General features: G+C 44.6%; 1 protein-coding gene across 1 annotated transcript in view; it reads right to left on the bottom strand.

Annotated features, from left to right (window-relative positions):
• Positions 1-17,891, bottom strand: part of dpr12 (defective proboscis extension response 12) — a 67,125-nt gene that overhangs the window by 5,736 nt on the left and 43,498 nt on the right. The window contains exon 2 of the mRNA XM_017907084.1: positions 684-781. Coding sequence (XP_017762573.1) covers positions 684-759 — 76 coding nt within the window. The 5' untranslated portion in view covers positions 760-781. The remainder of the gene's footprint in view (positions 1-683; positions 782-17,891) is intronic.

Below are 17,891 nucleotides of genomic sequence, written 5' to 3'. Positions count from 1 at the left end.
TCTTCCGATTTCTCGTCGCTCTCCTTCTCTTCTCCATCCCTTTTTCCCACAGGATCTCGTGTCTCCTTTTGTCGCGGAACGGCATTTATTTATTGTACGCCGGGGTATAAGCTTTATCTAATGCATACTTAATAGCATTAAAGTCTGCTCAACATACTTGACTTCTTGTTCGAACGGATTTCGAGTACAGACGCCTTCTACAGATTCAGATATATAGGGTGTACCTGAAACCAAGAGGGAGCACAGGTCCCAAGATCTGATAGGAAGCGTAATTTCGAGCAACGAAGTTTCGATAAACGCTTTATCCAACAGTGAGAGAATTATACAAGTTAATACGTTTCCTCAACTGGTTGTGTTACCGATGTCGCACCTTGTTTCTCGTTTTGGTAGTTTCTACACGAAACATACCCTTTGTCGTTTACAACAACGTTTTTCACCCGAGCAGCTAGACGAAGGTAAATCGTATCTCAGGAATCAACCGATCATTAATTAAATCGTCTAACTAGATCGTATCCGAAGCTTGAAGCATTTGCTGAAATTAAACTAGGAAAGCCAGAATTGCATCGGGTAAAACGGATGCCAAGAAGTACAAAAGATCTTATATCCAGGTTGGGAAATACGGCAAAGGAAGATGGAGAAACGAGGGAGCCGAGCAGGTTAAATGCTCCGAGAAAATTATTTACCTCTATCGAGCGACCTGGCCATAAGAAGTGTCGGCAGGATCAGAAAGACCATGTACCACGATAGCCGGTCCCGCATCCTTGCGAGGTTTTGAGTCCTCCTGGAAAGAGAAAGAAAAAACGGGAAAGGTCGAGTTTTCAGTTATAAAGCACAAATTCGTATGCGTCCGCTATATCCTCAATTGCCTCTTTGTTTTTCCTGATTTTTCCGGGACGGTGCGCGTTCGTTCCTAAATCGTCTTTTAAAGGAAAGCTTCCAAGTCGTAGATCCCAGCTACCCCTACCCCATCGTCCCCTTTTTGTGCTCCGTTTTCACATGTTTCGTATGCATTCGAAACGCGAAAGAACTTATGTCTGATTTATAACAAATTGCCTTCGTTTCGTATGGCATTCTTGAAAAGGTCGAAGAAGTGATCCAAAGCTGAGCCCAGCGCGCCGTTTTCAACGATTTGCATATTAAAAGACCGCGGATCCTTTTGATATGGCGAATTTTAATTCTCTTCGACATCTCTCTCCTCTTTTTTCTCCTTCATTTTCCTCTCATTTCTATCGCGTTTAAAATTCGCATTTCAGAATAAAACAAGGAAAGAAAGATAGAGGGAAAAGGAAGAAAAGTGGGGGCAATTTTGAAGGCGATCAGAGCAAGATAGACGTTTATTCGGTTCTTCATGATGTAATTTACGCGCATTAAAACCACGTGCAGGATTCACCAAATAAAACCAACCGCTTGATTTTCCGTTCTTGGGGTATATACATCGGACACATTGAATGTTTCGTGGAAATTCAAACGTCCACTGTTCAATGATACCGAATTCTCGTATTATTTTCATTCCTTTCCTAATAACCGTTTACCGTGTTCCCGATGTATTCGACAATTGAGGAAAATTCCAAAATTCATCAACACGTTCTCAGTTTTGCGTAATTTCGTTTACGTTACATGCACGCAGAACATCCGCAGTGTCGCTCACTATGCATTCATTCTGCCATTCATAGTAGTGTTTCCCAGTCTCGTTTCAGTCTCCGTAACTCCGCCATTTACATTTTTTTCCACTCACTCATTCTTTTCTCACTCACTCATTCTTCGACGGTTACGTTGCCAACTCTGTTGGTTAACACGTTGTTATTAGTCAATGCACGTGCTGATTAAACTGTTCACGTGGTGTTCACGCTTATTTCTTGCGGTCGATCGTCGACAGTCGCGTTAATTGGCCCGTTAAAGTTCCGTTCATCCGCTGCACATAGCAAGAACCGTTTTACGGCTAATAAAACGAGACGAATGCAAATAGTTGTGATAAATCGGGCAAACGTGACGCCTTTATCGCGAAAAGATCGTTCGCGTTAACGTTTAACCGCGTGTTTTCCATGCTTTCTCCCTTTTTTCCACCCGTTCCCCACCCATCTAAATCCCGTTCCACGGTCCGGATTACACCATAAAAATCTATTGTTCGAATTTTTACGTGGTGCCATCGTAATTTCGCGCGATACGAACGTAAAATCCGGCTACGGCAAGGAGTACAGGGAAAACGGAAAAGTGAAAAAGGAGGGGGGAAGGGAAGGATAGGGGGATAAAGGAAAGGGGGAAAAAAGAGTGGGAATAAAGGTAAAACGTTTTAAAAGCGCCAAAATTGCTTAACGTTTATTTTTATTCGCCATGCACGTACATGGTATAAAACGGTGAAATATTTTCACAAGGAAATGTTTATTACACGCGGATACGCGTGTATTGATTTTTAGAACGCGGTGGAAATTGCAAAAGCGGTGGAACCGGGGACGGAATAAAAAATGGCGACGGGAAGGGGATCCGAATTAGTCGTGATCATTTCGGTAAATATTGGTCGAAAGGAAAGGCTCTTCTCGCGGCTAAATCCGCGATACCGTATGATTTAACGTTCAACGATGCTAAAATTGTTATTAGAGAACGCCGGAACGAAAATAAAGAACGCTCGCCAACCATTACAGATAAACCGAATTTGCATTTATCCGGCAACGCCGTCGTTTTATTTAACGCGGTTATCTAATAATTTCCGCGCACGCATCGTCCAACCCCGCGATTTTAATGCACCAAGACGCGTTCCAGCGTCGTATAATTCCATTAAAAATGCAGTTTCACGCGTGATCCGTTATAGGGGGCCGATGCAAAGAGAGAAGTGTTCGATGAAGTGGAAAAAATGTTCGACTGATCGAAACGCAACATTATACCGAATTTTCATTAGGTAGGAATATTTGAACGATTAATTGTATCGAAACGCGATACAAAATTCAGTCGTATCGCATGACGTATAATAGGATGTACTCTACGCAGAAGTTTTACGGTCGTTACTCTGAAACCGGTAAACAAAATTGAAACGCAGTCAAGCGGTACGTTAAAAATCAAATATTAATACGAGTGAGGCATTAAATAGCGGGGAGTCGATAAGTTACAAATGCGTTTCTCTGTTTTACGATTCCATTGCTCTTGGAGCCGCAGGCTGGTGGATTGGTATCTCCACCTTCGAAAAGGGCACGGGATACTCTGGTAGGATTCTCTCCTCTGTTGCCAATCGTTATCCGAGATTTATTGTTTCCCGACGATGGCTGGGTCACGGAATCGGGTTCATTCTCCGCTTTGCCCTCGCGAGGGTTTCCATTCAAGCGGTGCTGCTTTGCATAAATTTCCGTGCTGATGCGACACGATATCAGATTGCCGTCGTGATAGAAATAGAATATATATATATAATATCAAGACGTAGGTACAAGTATGCATGTACACGCGCAGACATGTACACGTGCACAAATGTGTTAAGCAACGTAACGCGTATGCGTAGGTATTATTGATTCGTTGGAAATATAATGCGCGCTGATGCAGGGCAGCCGACACACGTTGCCATAACGTAAGTAGCTGGTCCACCTTTGCCAGGCGATGGTTCTAGATGGCAATTGGCTAGTTACAATGGCCCAGGACCGGCATACGGAGCTGGCCATATATGCGGTAAATGCACTGCTGATGAAACAGTTGTATGGCACGTACGTACACGCCTTGGTACGCCCGGTTAATGGAAACCTTTCCTTTGGCACATCGATCGATAAATGGGTCTACAGGGTGCAGTTGTAAAGAGTTAGCATGCCGCTTGCATGTGGCGTCTGCCAATGCTTCTTACGTATGCATGGAATCGGCTAAGATTAGGGGCCTGGTAGGCTAGGCGAAAACCTCGGCAGAATTAAAGTGCGAGCGGTGTTTATTGCAACGGACATCGCCGCCGGCTGATATGCAACGAGAATACGGAACCAGCCGGAATTAGCCGCCGTTCTGATCCTTCCTGACCGGAAATGTTGCATTAACCCCCCAGCCAGCGTGAAACTGATCGTTTTCGTGTTCCCGCGAAGAAGAGGGAAGTTAGCGAAATTAGCCGCGCGATGGTTCTAGGGGAGAACACGAACAGTAGAATCGCTTTTCGGTAGGTATTTACGATCACCATAAGCATGCCCCGAGATCACACGATGGATAGGTTAACGCGTACCGTTCGAATCGCTTTCGTTTGCTTTCGATATATCTCCCTGCTTGGCCAACATCCCTATTCGAAGTTACATCGTTCTCCTCGGGATCCAGCGATTTTCGCCTTCGCTGCTCCTAAATATAAAAAGATAATATAATACAATAACTTGAGCGATGAATATAGGCGTCGATATCTTTCGAATCGAATCTCCCACCGTCACGTAGTAAGCCCGGTGTAATAAAACTTGGTGAAAAATTCCACGGTTTTATTACCCTTGCGTTCCAGATCAGACGCAGCGGCTTTAGAATACTACCGAAATCGTAGCTAACTGTTCCCTCGGGATTCGCTTTGCAGTGCAAATGCATCCGTCTAAATCTTTGCGTCTTAAAGCATCCCTGGCGCGCGTCTCGCGTACGCGAAGAGGATAGAATCGGGGTCTGAACACAGGTAGATCCGTGATATCGGTGGAACAGCGGTTGTATTGCGCGTGACTTCGCATGTTAAGTGCCATTGCCAATATACGTACATGTATTCCACGTTTTCACGTGTGTGTGTGTGTGTGTGTGTGCGTGACTTCGCATGTTAAGTGCCATTGCCAATATACGTACATGTATTCCACGTTTTCACGTGTATGTGTGTGTGTGTGTGTGTGTGTGTATGTGTCGTTGGCTAGATGCGTGCGTACGAAATGAAAGCAGGTCGCGAACGGCCGGCTATCCTGCAGTCGGGATCGAGAACAGGTTGTCGATCAGTTTGGTAGGAGAGGATCTAGCAAATCGAGATGTTCCATTGTTATTTACTCCTTTTCTTTCTCTTCTCGGCTCTCTTCTTTCGTCTCTCGTTGCTTCTCAGCTGCTCATTCGGACAACACGGTCCCGGACCGAGCACGTACGAACGCTCGCCCAAGGGCAACTGTCCACTTTGTTTGCTGGGCCGAGTGGCAGCGCAAACTTATACAACAATTTCGTTCTTAGTACCCTCAATTAACTTAAGAGCAATTAGCATTCGTTTCAACTCGAATCGCGGCGAAATGCCGTTTTTCGTTCGGACTCTTCGCGTGTGTCCTGCTTTGAACTCCAGACTCGTGCATTCGACTCTTAACAACCGGTTGTCCGCTTCGTGAAAATTTCCACGAACGTAACGACAAAGCTCTCGAATCGCTTATCTCTTTCGTTCCGCGAAATATATATTCCATTTCAACCCTCGACCCTCTTTTATCCTTAAAACAGTTTACGACTACTTAAAACTTTTAAAAGTACTATCTCATCCTCGTGTATACATAGCTGAGTCCGTAGCGTTTCCTTATATTTTCAGCGAAATCTTTCCGAACGTAAGATAGAGTTACGTGCGCAACGTCGTATGCCATTTGAAACGAAAAACCTGAGGCAGATCTTGCAGGGATTAAACAGGGGTGGCGCGCTATCAGGCACAGGGGGTAGAACGTTTTACCGAGCTGCAACAACGTTTTGCATGACCCGGCCATTGTGGAACGTTCTGTACGCGAACCGAGATCGAAATGATCGGGACCTGACTGGATGGATGGTAGTCATTAACGAGGGTTGGGTGCTACGATGTCGGTGGTTCGCGTCACGATTATCCAGCTCGTGATAATATCTCTATTTCATCGAGGACGTGACTCGTTATACATACGTGATCTTCGCAGACATCGGGACGAATATCGATAACCTTTCGGTAGTGTCATCCGTCAAAGTCTACTTTTCTGCTCTTCCAATCGGTCGGCCCGTATGGAATAGAAATTCCACGAGATCGCGAGCGCCATCTTTTCCTCGTGGCCCTTCGTGAGCTGATTTTCACCCATGGAAATCTTTCCCTGTCTTGTTCGTCATAAACGAGGAACGTTTCGTCGAAAATGGTAGTCCGCTAGCCGCGAGTCTCATTATTTTTAATTGAGGCGAAACTAACAGTTTCGGAGGGTGGATGGGGTGGAAAGAGGTTGGTCGTGGAGAGCGGATATACGCGAACGACTTTATTCCAGCACAATGACTCGCTGTGGAATGTCGCCGTCACGTTAATTATCTGCTTCGACGCGACGAAACATTTCGTGTTTTGCGGCTGCGAGAAAGGAGCGAGTTGCACTACCGCTAATAATTCCGTGCCGCGCGATATTGGATGATTGCCGCCTCTACGAGTCGGCTATGGGATGAAAATAAGCGGCGAACACATGGTGGCGTACGTGATTTATGTTCCCGGCGTTGATTCGTTTAATATTTGCGCAGTGATGGGCGATAACGACCGGTAACGGTATGGTAATTGCTGTGTTTCTTTCTCGCCATCTTTTTCCTCTCCATTGCTTTCGTACGAACTTTATGTTAATCACGTGGCGATTCGTATGGCGAAATACCGTTGGTGTATTTTGAAACGCACGGTATGTACGTATGCGAAGTGGACGATGAAGTCGGGGAAGGTTCGATACCGGTAGAAATAACAAGGATTAATTGGAAGACGCGATAAGAGTGGAAAACTTCTGATTCCTCGTACCTATCTTCGCGAATTAGCTCGGATCATGATATGATCGATTACGTAACATGTGAAAAGCCATGTTCAGTTGGAGTTCGCTTTGCTGTTTGAGTTATACGTCTATCAGGATGATGGCTATTCGGATATTGTTCACTGTACAAACGAGCTGCAGCGAATGCGTTGCCATCTCGTACTCCCTCCTAGTTGGAATACGTTCGCGTATTCTCGATTGGTACACTGTTCAAGATAATTAGGGAATTACGCTCGTGCGTAATTGTGGGAAATTAATCATATGTCAGAAATAGTTCGGAAGTCGCGTTTATCTTAATTACGAAAAGCAAATGTACAATGCCGACTGTAAAAGTATTGGACGACGAAGGATTTCGTACTATTCTTACATACTTTCGTACATCGGTAAACTACAATAGTACGAACCTTTGTACCATAAAAAATACCTCTCTTAAGAAAACTGCTATAATCCAATTCTTTTAACAAATCACCCTCATAAATTACACGTATTACTTTCCACGTATTTTCAAACACGCTAACTTAATCCGCAAATCCTGAAGGATCGTTAACGAGTTAATTCCCTAAATCCAGTAAAATCCAATTAAAGATTCAACGTAAATAGTAGATATGTAAAAGAGAAGGGAGAATTTTCGAAAGTTGTTCGTTACACTGTCAAACAGTTTCTTCTTCTCACACCGATACTGTAAATACGATCAGACATAGCCCCGACATCTAACAGAAACGGTTAACTGTCCCGCGTTCCGGATGGTATTTATTAACGAATACACTGCCAGTAACAGGATAATTTGTTGCCTTCAGTGAGCGGATGATCGAGCGTGCTCCGCACGAACCCACGTATCGCGGGATCTTGCGCGATACTTCCGTTTTGGGAACGCTTTGTTACACGAACGCGGTTACTCGATATCTTGACCAACATCCTACGCGTTGCCGGCGTTAGAATGAAGCAAATAACGAGCGATAATCAGCAAGTGAACTTCCACGCGGAACGACCCGTTTTCTGATCGTAGATCGATCCGCGACCGCCTCTGATTTCACCTGTCCGCCATTTTGTTGCTCTCGCAGTCTGTGCAGGTTCTCGTGCCGCGTAATCAATGCTAGGCGGGGTACCGTTTTTGCTATCAGACTCGACGATAACGTGTCGTTTGCTTACGTACGACCGTCGACCGGTCGTAAAGTACAAAATACCGGGGGACCAAGTGGCAATAAAATAGTTTTCATTTTTACGAGTTCCTTAGGGGCTGTTAACTTTGGAATCGTCTCTTTATTCTCTCTCGAGCGCGCAGCCTGATCTGAGGATACCGATTCGGGAAAGAGAGAAATAGGAGCTATAAAAGGAACGAGGAGAAACAGTTTTCATATTTCAAACAGTTTATACAAGCTGGCTCGCTAACATTGTCCGCGTGAAATGGCCTGTGATATTTCGAAAATTAAAGGAAACGGAAGGCTACTGGGGTTTGTGGTTCTGGGGACATGTCACCGGGTAGCGATATAGCTACACTTTCGTCGCATATCTTGAATATGCGAAGGTTACCCGGGTTCTTTTTACTCGGGTTGGAACAATTATTATTTGTTGGCGAATATTTATACGATAACGTGAAAAGAGCTTGCAATTAATTCGCAAATTAGCGTGCAGTGCTACGAGGGTTAAGTTCCATATTTTCAAGGATTAAGAAGTGTTCCTAACGGAGTTTATTCGAGCTGATATATACATTGGTCGAATGAAGTATCGATTTTCTTGTCTCCGTGTCTGGATTTAATTCTACTTGATTTTACTCTCCGAGGAAAAATTGCAGAATTATCGTATATCGGAAAAGATTAATCGTATCAAATAAGACGTAGACGAGGGTCAGAGATGTTAAGATTACAGCCGTCCACCGATAGAAATGTCGATAACCTAATTTACACGGTAATTGCTATTGCAGGATAGAGTTTGCGAATAATAGATATAACAATAAATATCCCCAACACTGAGAATTCTACCATGATCGTGTTCTAATATCTTTCTTCTATTTTCGGAAACTACCAGATTGAAATATCGGATCATAATATTTCAAATGGACAATGTTAGCGGTGGATCATGCTGTATATTTCGATTGTACAAAATTGCTTTGTAATTAGGGTTCGGAAGTATCGCGGTTTCGCGATTGCTATCGAGGATCGACGAAATACCAGGGACGATACCATTTCGGCGTATTTATTTTAGAAACGGGGGGAACAAACTCCGGATAGATATATCTGCAGATAAAACGGTTGTTTTTAGCGAAGCTTTATTTTGTTCCTTTGTTATCGCCGATGAAATCGAGATTCATTCGTGAACACGGGATATCGTTCGGCTGACCGGATGATGGTGATCAAATAAAAAAAAAATCAAATTTCTTATAAATCGACTAGTTGTAGGTATCATCTATAGTCAACCGATTGTCGTCCGATTTCTCCGAGTTGAACGTTCTACGAATTTTTTCGATACAACTGTATACTTCGTCAAACGTCCCTTTGGTAACAAAATAGCGAAATCTCGATGATCGTGGATGCTAGAGGATTATTCTCCGGCGAGTTATCGATTCGCTCCTTTCTTCGGGCTTCTACATAAATTTCAACTTGCCCTTCTCTCTCTTTCTTTTTGTATATCTACACGGTGCGTATATAATATATCCGCGTGTATATCGGATTAGAGACCCAAAGATTGAGCGATTTCAACGGTATCGATCCCTAGCTTGCTTTTGAAACCCTTGCAACCTCGTATGTCGAATGTGCATGTAAGATCCGCCATGGCTAAGCGTCCGTGGCCAACGCCTAGTCTATTTCACAGATATCGCGATACGAGAAAATTGAAATTTTACGGCAACATCACGGACGATTGTACATATCTGCCGCGTACTTTTTCGTCGACGACGGACGCCACTGGAAATAGCCTGCATTGATCGAATTCCATTCGTCGATCTTCCCTCTCGATTTCTTTACTCGTTGCGAATTTTTCTGATCGAGACCCATAGCCAAGTATTACTCGATAATGCAATTAACTTAATAACGATCATGGAGTAGATGAACTTTGAACGTTCGAACGTCATATATCGATATTACAGAGAATGATTTCGTACATTCTCCAATAGGCGCTTTAATTGCGAATAGTTATTATTATCGCTATTTTTCCAATATTTTTCCATCCTTTTCGCCCATGTCATTCCATTACCATCGTTATTATTTTTAATTATAAACCGAATTATCTCTGAATACGAAATGTGGTACGAACGTAAACTGTGGTTACCGACGTCATACGCGCGCTATATTTAATCAGTGTAGGTTTCTGCATCGAAATGTCGCTTCCTTGTCGTTTCATGCGACTGCTAAAAAAAGAAAAAGAGAACGCGACAGCTTCCAGCTCGTTGATTTCAAGTTCCGGCCTTCGACTTATAATCCTGTCCTGCGAGCTTTAATTTATAGCTAGGAACAGGAAACGATCTCTCCACTTTCGAACCTTCCTCTCGCATTTCGAACATTCGGTCAAAGATTCTTTTCGTTTCGTAGAAACGCGCGTACACGTGAAGAAACACACGTATGATAAATGGATCCGCGATCGATTCCCCGCCGGGGATAACTAACTTCACGAACGCGCTATAACAGCCGATGGCGAAGGTAAATCTCGTAGCGTTAAAACGTGGATTCTCGAGGCTTCGGGGACTGACGGGTTCAATTTTTCAACAGCGGCGACACCGGTTACCCCTGTCGGATCGTCGGGAACGATCACCTTGCGAAAGACTACTTGCTGCGGTATTTGCGACACTCGACACTCGGGAGAAGCCCCGTGGAGATAACGAAAGAGTTGGCTAGCCGGTAATAGGGCGACGCGAGTGTTGAAACTGTTGAACGACGGTTAAGGTAGATCTTTGGTAAAGTGATAGCAGAAGTGGCTTTCGTTTCTCATTTCTCGGCCTCGAGTATATCTCTATAGCGCGGTGGGAGTCTCGTGCCACGCTGGACCGCTCGTTCAACAACGATCTCGAGCTCGAACGTTGAGCAAAGGTTTGTCTCCGTTTAATGAGCAAGCGTACAGTCCGTGGAGCCACGTGCTGCAAGTGGGAAAAGGAAAAATAGCAGTCGATGCGTTATTTTCGTCGGTTGCATATGTTCTTTGTTCGATTTCGTTAACCCGGCGAGAGTTAGGTTCGAACAATTAACGAGGGGAGGCTACTCGACGCCCTTTCTGTGTACGTTTGTACGTACGAGTGTAATTATCGAATTGGTCCAGAGAGCGGATAATTAGGATCTGCTCGAAAGTACCGGGAGTATTCCACGAAATGTGGGTTAAATTTAGTTTTCTAGCTTGAACCATCGATTACTCTACGAACTTTGCGAATCTCTGCTTTCCGCGATATTTGTGGCCCTGTTAAATATCGCGCGCAATTAGAAACCTTGGTAATTAGAATATACCCTGAGGCGCGAGCATTTTTCTACGAGACGCGTGGTAAATTCTGTTCTACGAGTTGCGGATATGCACGATGATTAGCCTGAGCCTTCCGAATGAACAAATTTCACGAATGTACGCTTTTATCGGTTGTTTCATCAACGTTTCGAAAATTTCCTGGCGGTTAATTAGCGTAATTATTGTAATAATTAGTTCACCGTGAACTGACTGACGCGCGCATATAAATAATTTCGAAAGTTGTAATACCGTTGTTGAAGTGTGCACGGTTGTTGGTAGAAATTACGTAAATGGGAGGTATCGAAAATACTGTTTCGTCGATTCTTTAATGGTCTCGCGAAGGGCACATCGAACAAGTTTCAAGTTTTCAAAGTCGCTTTAACTTCTTCCAACGAAATCCCGTGCATCTACGATTGCGATCGTACGGGTAATCGGAAAACGGATTTGCATCTCGTTAAAGGAATAATAAAACGGTAATTGGTATCGTCGATGTCGAACGAAGATATATTGGAACAAATGGAAATTAATTTCAGGTAAATGTCAGCGTTGTTCCAGCCCCCACCTCGTTAATAACGGGGCAAATATCGTGCCTCAAGGTCGTTCAGAGATCAAGTAATATCGCATCGTTGTGTATCCCCTTTTCAATGGGCTGCATGACAAAAGAGAAAGTCACCTTGAAACCTCGATACTTACTCCGCCTAAAAATATTTCATACCCAACGAAACTGAATGCCCTTTGTAATCGTGAAAATTCCAACGAACAGTTTTCCGATACCTCATTTCATTTAGGAGATATTCATTTGCGGCGGCCCACGCGACTCGCTCCGTACTATACGACACGGTAAATATGGATTATGAGAGCAAAACGAATGAACCGAGCCTACTGTTTTGTAAGCCAAATGGGATTAACTGGTCGTACATAAGGGATGCGGTTTTTTCGTCGAGGCGAATTCCCGGTGCATTGTCGCGACGGTATCTGGCCAAGGCAGCTCGAAGAGAATAGCGTAGCAGGAAGTAGAATGGGGATTACGAGCAGGTGAATACTTCATTATGAAGCCTGCATGGAAACTTGCGGAATGATAATACTTTAACAGGCCAGGAGCATGGCTGTGGTCGTCCCGGTGGACTATCACCCCTTCCCGTGTCCCCGACCTTTCCTTCCCTTTGATGAGAACGGATTATTCTTAACTAGAAAAGGGAATATTTTTCTGCCCTCCATTTTCCGTCGTCGCTGCCTTACTTTAGCTGAAAGCTGCCTCATTGTTCCAGCATTTTTATCTACGAACGAATGGACGAGCGAAATAATACGTTATATTCTTCCTTTTACCGCTAATTACAGCGGTTACTCCTCGACTTCGGCTCTCAATTATTCCGCGTCCCTGTATTACCATAACCACGCAAAAGCAAAATCTTCCTCCGTTTCCCTGTCTTCTTCTTGCAAGTCGCTTCACGAAATTTCTCCTCGATAAAAATGTACCGTTGGTAGGTAGAATCTGTATAATACGCGGCTGGTAAAGTGGGTCAGGGGTCAAAGTTTACGCGTTTCGAGGTTAGGAACGAAGTACATACGTAGGCGATTCCTTTCCGTAGATCTTCTTCGTTCTCGCGTCTTAGACGTGACCATCGCAACGAGTGTATCCTCGCACTTCGCTGCATACTTTAAAAATAAATAAAATAAATAAAACGAATCAATCGACGTGACACCAACTTGGCGCTTTAACTCGCGATCTCGTTAGATACCTCGGCAACGATACGTTGCTTCCAGTGGGAGACGACAATGGCCATCGACACTCGGCAATTAACCTCTTGCTCATCAGCGTTAGACGGAAGAAATGTTGGTGGGAAACTCGTCGACAGAATCGGGGAGAATCGAACATGGAATTAGTCGTCGGCGGTGTCTCGAAAAGAACGATACGGACACGTCCGGCCTGTGCTCTCGACTCGTTCCGACCTCGCCGAACACCCGGCTTCTCCGAGTAGTAAAAAGGGACGAGGGGAGACGTAGGGACAGGAGACACCAGGCTCGTAGGTGAATTGCTCCGCGGGATGGAATTGCTCGATAGAGATCCTTCGCAATAACCGGTCTATCCTCCTCCCTTTCGCCCCTTGCTTCGACTTCCCTTGTTTCCCCGTTTCAGTTCCACCTTCCAACCCGTGCTCGTTGCTTTTGATAACTTGCTCCGACAGCCGGCTGACCGTGCCCATCCTACGATCTTGTATCGAAGGCACGTATCGTTCTGTCACGATTTATCATTGAGATAGCTGTACACGGCCAACGTTGTTGCCCGCCGCTAGGGCCGATAAAGATCACGTACGTACGTTCGTCCACGAGGATCTACGAGAAAAAGTCCCGCTGAGAATTGCCGCGCAGGCGAGCCGATCGATCGATCCTGGTCATCGATACCACCTCTGTATGTCCTCGAGGACGATACGCGACAACGATCTACACCTGCGTTCGAGAAGATTGGTGGTTGTTCCTTCGGAAGGTATCGGTGGCTGATTTGCATGAAATTCAGCAGGGCTGATTAGCCTTGGGTGTATTTATTTTGTGGTATCGAGGAAAAGCTTTGGCTAGCATAGATTGAATTTTGCTTACATAGAACCGTGTCTTCGTGGACATAATTAGCATTGTGAACCATTAAGTAGCTACTTAATCACATGGTAGCGATAGTATTGGTTTAGGGTAGATTCGCATGAAATTCAGCAGGGCTGATTAGCCTAGGATGTATTTGTTTTGTGATACCGAGGAAAAACTGTGGCTAACGTAGATTGAATTTTGCTTACATAGAACCGCGTCTTCGTGGTAGTAATTAGCATTGTGGATCGTTAAGTAGCTAGCTCACAAAGTAGCGATAGTATTGGTTTAGGGTAGATAAGACTGTATATGCATACATCGTCGTAGACGTATATGCGCAGAATTCAATGTACGGTATGAAAAGCTTTCGTAATATCTTAAAAAGTAATAAATAGCCACGGTTAAAGTTTTGTATTTCGAGTCCACTCTATCTTTCCATCGTCCTTGCCAACTTTTGTGGTAATCGGTTACCAGGGTCTCTCGGAAGAATACCCAAATTCGCTGTCGTTATGCCGTAGGAGGGTATGCAAAATACATACATGAGGTCGCATAATTTCCTTGGAATTGGGTTTTATTAACGCCACCATATCGTGACTCGAGTCTCCGGATCGACACTATGGACCTGCTGACATACCGAGCGAGATACGAGGGGAGAATGCGACGAGGGTTTTACGGTCGGATTAAAGAGATTGCACCATGGTGCACAGTGGTGATGCCTATGGGGCTGACGTCGAATCGATGACGTTTGCGAATAGAGATGAATGGAACGAGGCTGGTAGCGGTGTATCTTGGCAACCGCTCCATTGACCACTCGCACTAGGTCATAGATCACTCGCTTCCCCTAATCGTTTTTGAAAACCATCTCGAATCGTGGTATGTCTCTGTTTAACGGAGAATGATTAACTTCTGCTCGCGTCAGTTTCATTCGCGATTGTCATCTTTAGTCGGCGTGTCCCATCCGTGTAATGGCGGCTAGCCACCTCCGAGATACACGTTAGGTCCCCTCTAAAATTATCGAGCTTCGGCTGCGATGGTGATAACCTAAATTTTCCTTGGAAGTGGAGGCACTTATCGTTTGTTCGCTCTAGACACGGAGTATCGGTATTCTCGGGGAAAAATTTCTTTTCGAACCGGGAAATTGCTGTTACTCTGAGGATGTCGCACTGTGTGTCGCGATGTAAAGAGGCCGGGGACTGTGAAGTATGAAACGAAACCGGCGAGACCGTCCCGTTGAATATGCATCGTCCGGAAGTAAACGAATACTTTCAATAAATTTACAGTTTCTTGCTCAAAGGAATACGTAATCGCGTAGTTTTGAGGCGACTACTTCGCGTAACACGGTCGACCCCATGAGCGAGCCGTGTACGCCATTCCGGCTAGTCTCACGCGCCATCAAGCGGCTGGGAATATTACGTGGACGAAATCTGCATAAACAGCCGCGACGAAAGTACGAGGTTGGCTGAAGGGGTTGCAAGGGGCGTAGAGACGGGGAAGGAAAGGGAAGTCGTGGTGTAAGTTGGCTCATCGTAGATACACTTTCCCGGCCTACACTTTCCATTTCACTTCTTTACACGGCTGTTGATTACTTCCGACGGGGTTAAGCAAAGCTTCGAGCAGAGCTTCTTTCGCCGGGGACAAGTGAAAGAGGAGAAAGGGAGGCCGGCTGTAATGCCTCTGGCACCCTATTGTATCAACTTTCAAGTTCAGACCATAGAAACGCCGCGCTCCGTTTTTCGCCCGGGATTCTATCATTCGCTTTCGCAGTATGAGCCTGTCGTGCCTAATTCTTTCGTCTCTCGTTCATCTCAACGCGAATCGCGTCCCCTTTTGTTTGCCGGCTAATTCAACGCACGCTTCCGTCGTATCGTCGTTGAACGGTAAGAGCAAGAGAGCAAAAGATAATACAATATTCGGGTACCGAATATTCACAGGTGACTTCTTTTAGTCTGAGCCGAATCTTTATCCGTTTCCTCGCCAACAACTATCCTTTCTTCGTACTACGTTATTCAACCGATTATTCAACCGATTATTCAACCGTTCCGTAACAGCAAAGGAAGGGAAAGTTTGCAAAGACAGGCGAATGGAAACGAAAAGCCGCCCGTTGGCTCGGAAATATGACGTTTTTCAATGTAACGTCCAATCGTTTTCGCAGTCTGGCCGAATCCTTTCTGTTGGCCGAGGACTCGTTTCTTACGATGATGAACGGCGCCTGACACAAGAAACCAATTTTAAGATCAGCTGCTACCGGGACGAATGATTACCGAATCCGGCTACCATCCGTGAAGAAAGATCATAGAAAAAGCGAATGGGCTGTGCCATCGCCATCTATATCGGTGTTCCATTATTCTCGACGGTGTCTTGACCGCTTAGATATCTGTTTTTCTCTTCTGCTTCTTCTTTTGTCTTATTCTCCTTCCCTCGAATATCGCATTTTTTCCACCAAACGCGAGAAGTGGCGCGAATTACAAAATCATGAAGTAATTTCACTGGAAAACCGTACGTCGTTATAGCTGCGTTCCAGCTGTAACGAGGTTATATTAATATAACCTCGATATTAATCGAGGTTATATTAATCTATATAAATCTAATCTAACGAGGTTAGATTAGAGTATCAAATAACGATTGATGGCGCGACATCCAGGGGTGCATCCAGTATTCCACCTTTCTGAATAGGGGGCAAACTAAGGTTAAAATATGCCTCGTGATACTTTGTAAGTCTTCTGCCATTTGCTAATTATTTGTTATTATCTCTTATGGTGCATTTGTCGGTGCGTTTTCTTGTTAATATCAGGAATGTTAGGTAACTCGAGATTTACACAGTCCGACGAAACGGCTGGACGTGTGTTGTTGATTATGGCAAGGGCATCGGAAGATGGATCGCAGGGTAAAGCGTTAAGCGTCGCTAGTGGGGGTTCAACGAGGGATTACTAGCCACCGGCAATTTTCGTAGGGGTGTTCGAATCTAGTTTCCCGGTATCTTCGATTTTCTACGAGGACCAAAGTGTCCGAAGCTGGCCCACCCCCCTACCGACTATAAACTTACACCCTCTTGTCAACTACCTGGCGTGGACAACGTTCACCCCGTGGTCACTCTCTCTTCGAAATCATTGCTGCAGGCTGCTTAACTACTGTGTGTGTTCCTGGGGGTTCCTTCCGGTTTCGACTACTTCCGTGGACGGAGTCTATCCTGCACCAGCGCTGGGAAATAATCTGTCACCCTATGGGCTGCCTTTCGGCTAAACTTCCTCGGGATATATTCTACCGTGATGAAATTGCGACTTGGAGAAGTTTTCGTATCTTAGGCTGGTAACTCGGGAGCGGGGATTCTAGGGAGGAATTCCGACAGAACGAGATAGAACGTGGACCATTCGGGAAGTCAAGAAATTCCGGGTAATAAAAAATAACGCAAGGATCATCGGAAAGGAAATTTCGAAAATGGGAAAAGGGTAGGAAGGGAGGGTTGGAAAGAAATTCCAACGATAGAAAGACTGAAGAGAGCAGAAAGGGAAGTTCGCTACTTAGGAAGAATCCTGGGAATAAAAAATATGCAACATACAATGCTAGCGAAAAAGAAACGCAGGGATATGAGAGAAAGGGATTCCAAACAGTGAAAGGATTTTAGTAATAAGGAAACAGAACGAGGACAGCGAGGAGAAGAAAATGCCCTGGGACAGGAAAATCAAGGACATCAAAAAGAAAAATTCAACGGTAAAAAGCGTTATATAGCATGAGCACACACCACGCAATAGGAATCGCAAACAAGAACCCTCAAAAAGGAGAGGGAATAACGCTAGAACAGAGAAAAGGGGCAAAGATAAGAAGATAAGACATAAGCGTATGTATATGATAAAAATCGAAAGGGAAAAAGATTCGGGAAACGAGGATATCGTTTTTAGGTAGAATCAAATTGAATTTCCAAAGTCGATGCAAAAGTATGGCATACGCAGTGACGTATATACCGCTGTTATTAACTTTGTTTGATCGAAGTTACCTGCTTACTTTATCCGGCATATTTTCGATGCAATCGACAATGATAATTACCACAATGCTTCGAATGGTAATGGTATTCGAGGACGGAGTGAAAGCCGAACGATTTTTAACACCCCTTTTGTATTTTCGAATCGATCTTCCTTCTATTGAGAGCGATTCAATAGCCGTTGAATTTGTTCGCTCGAATTAATAACTCTCGATATCTTTTTCTCCTTTTTAAATATTCAGTGACTAATATCCTATGTA

The sequence above is a fragment of the Eufriesea mexicana genome, unplaced genomic scaffold (assembly GCF_001483705.2).
Source record: "Eufriesea mexicana isolate 0111107269 unplaced genomic scaffold, ASM148370v2 scaffold6802, whole genome shotgun sequence".
Lineage (NCBI taxonomy): Eukaryota > Metazoa > Arthropoda > Insecta > Hymenoptera > Apidae > Eufriesea > Eufriesea mexicana.
The sequence above is the reverse complement of the archived record's forward strand: the minus strand, read 5'-3'. Positions and strand labels throughout refer to the sequence as shown.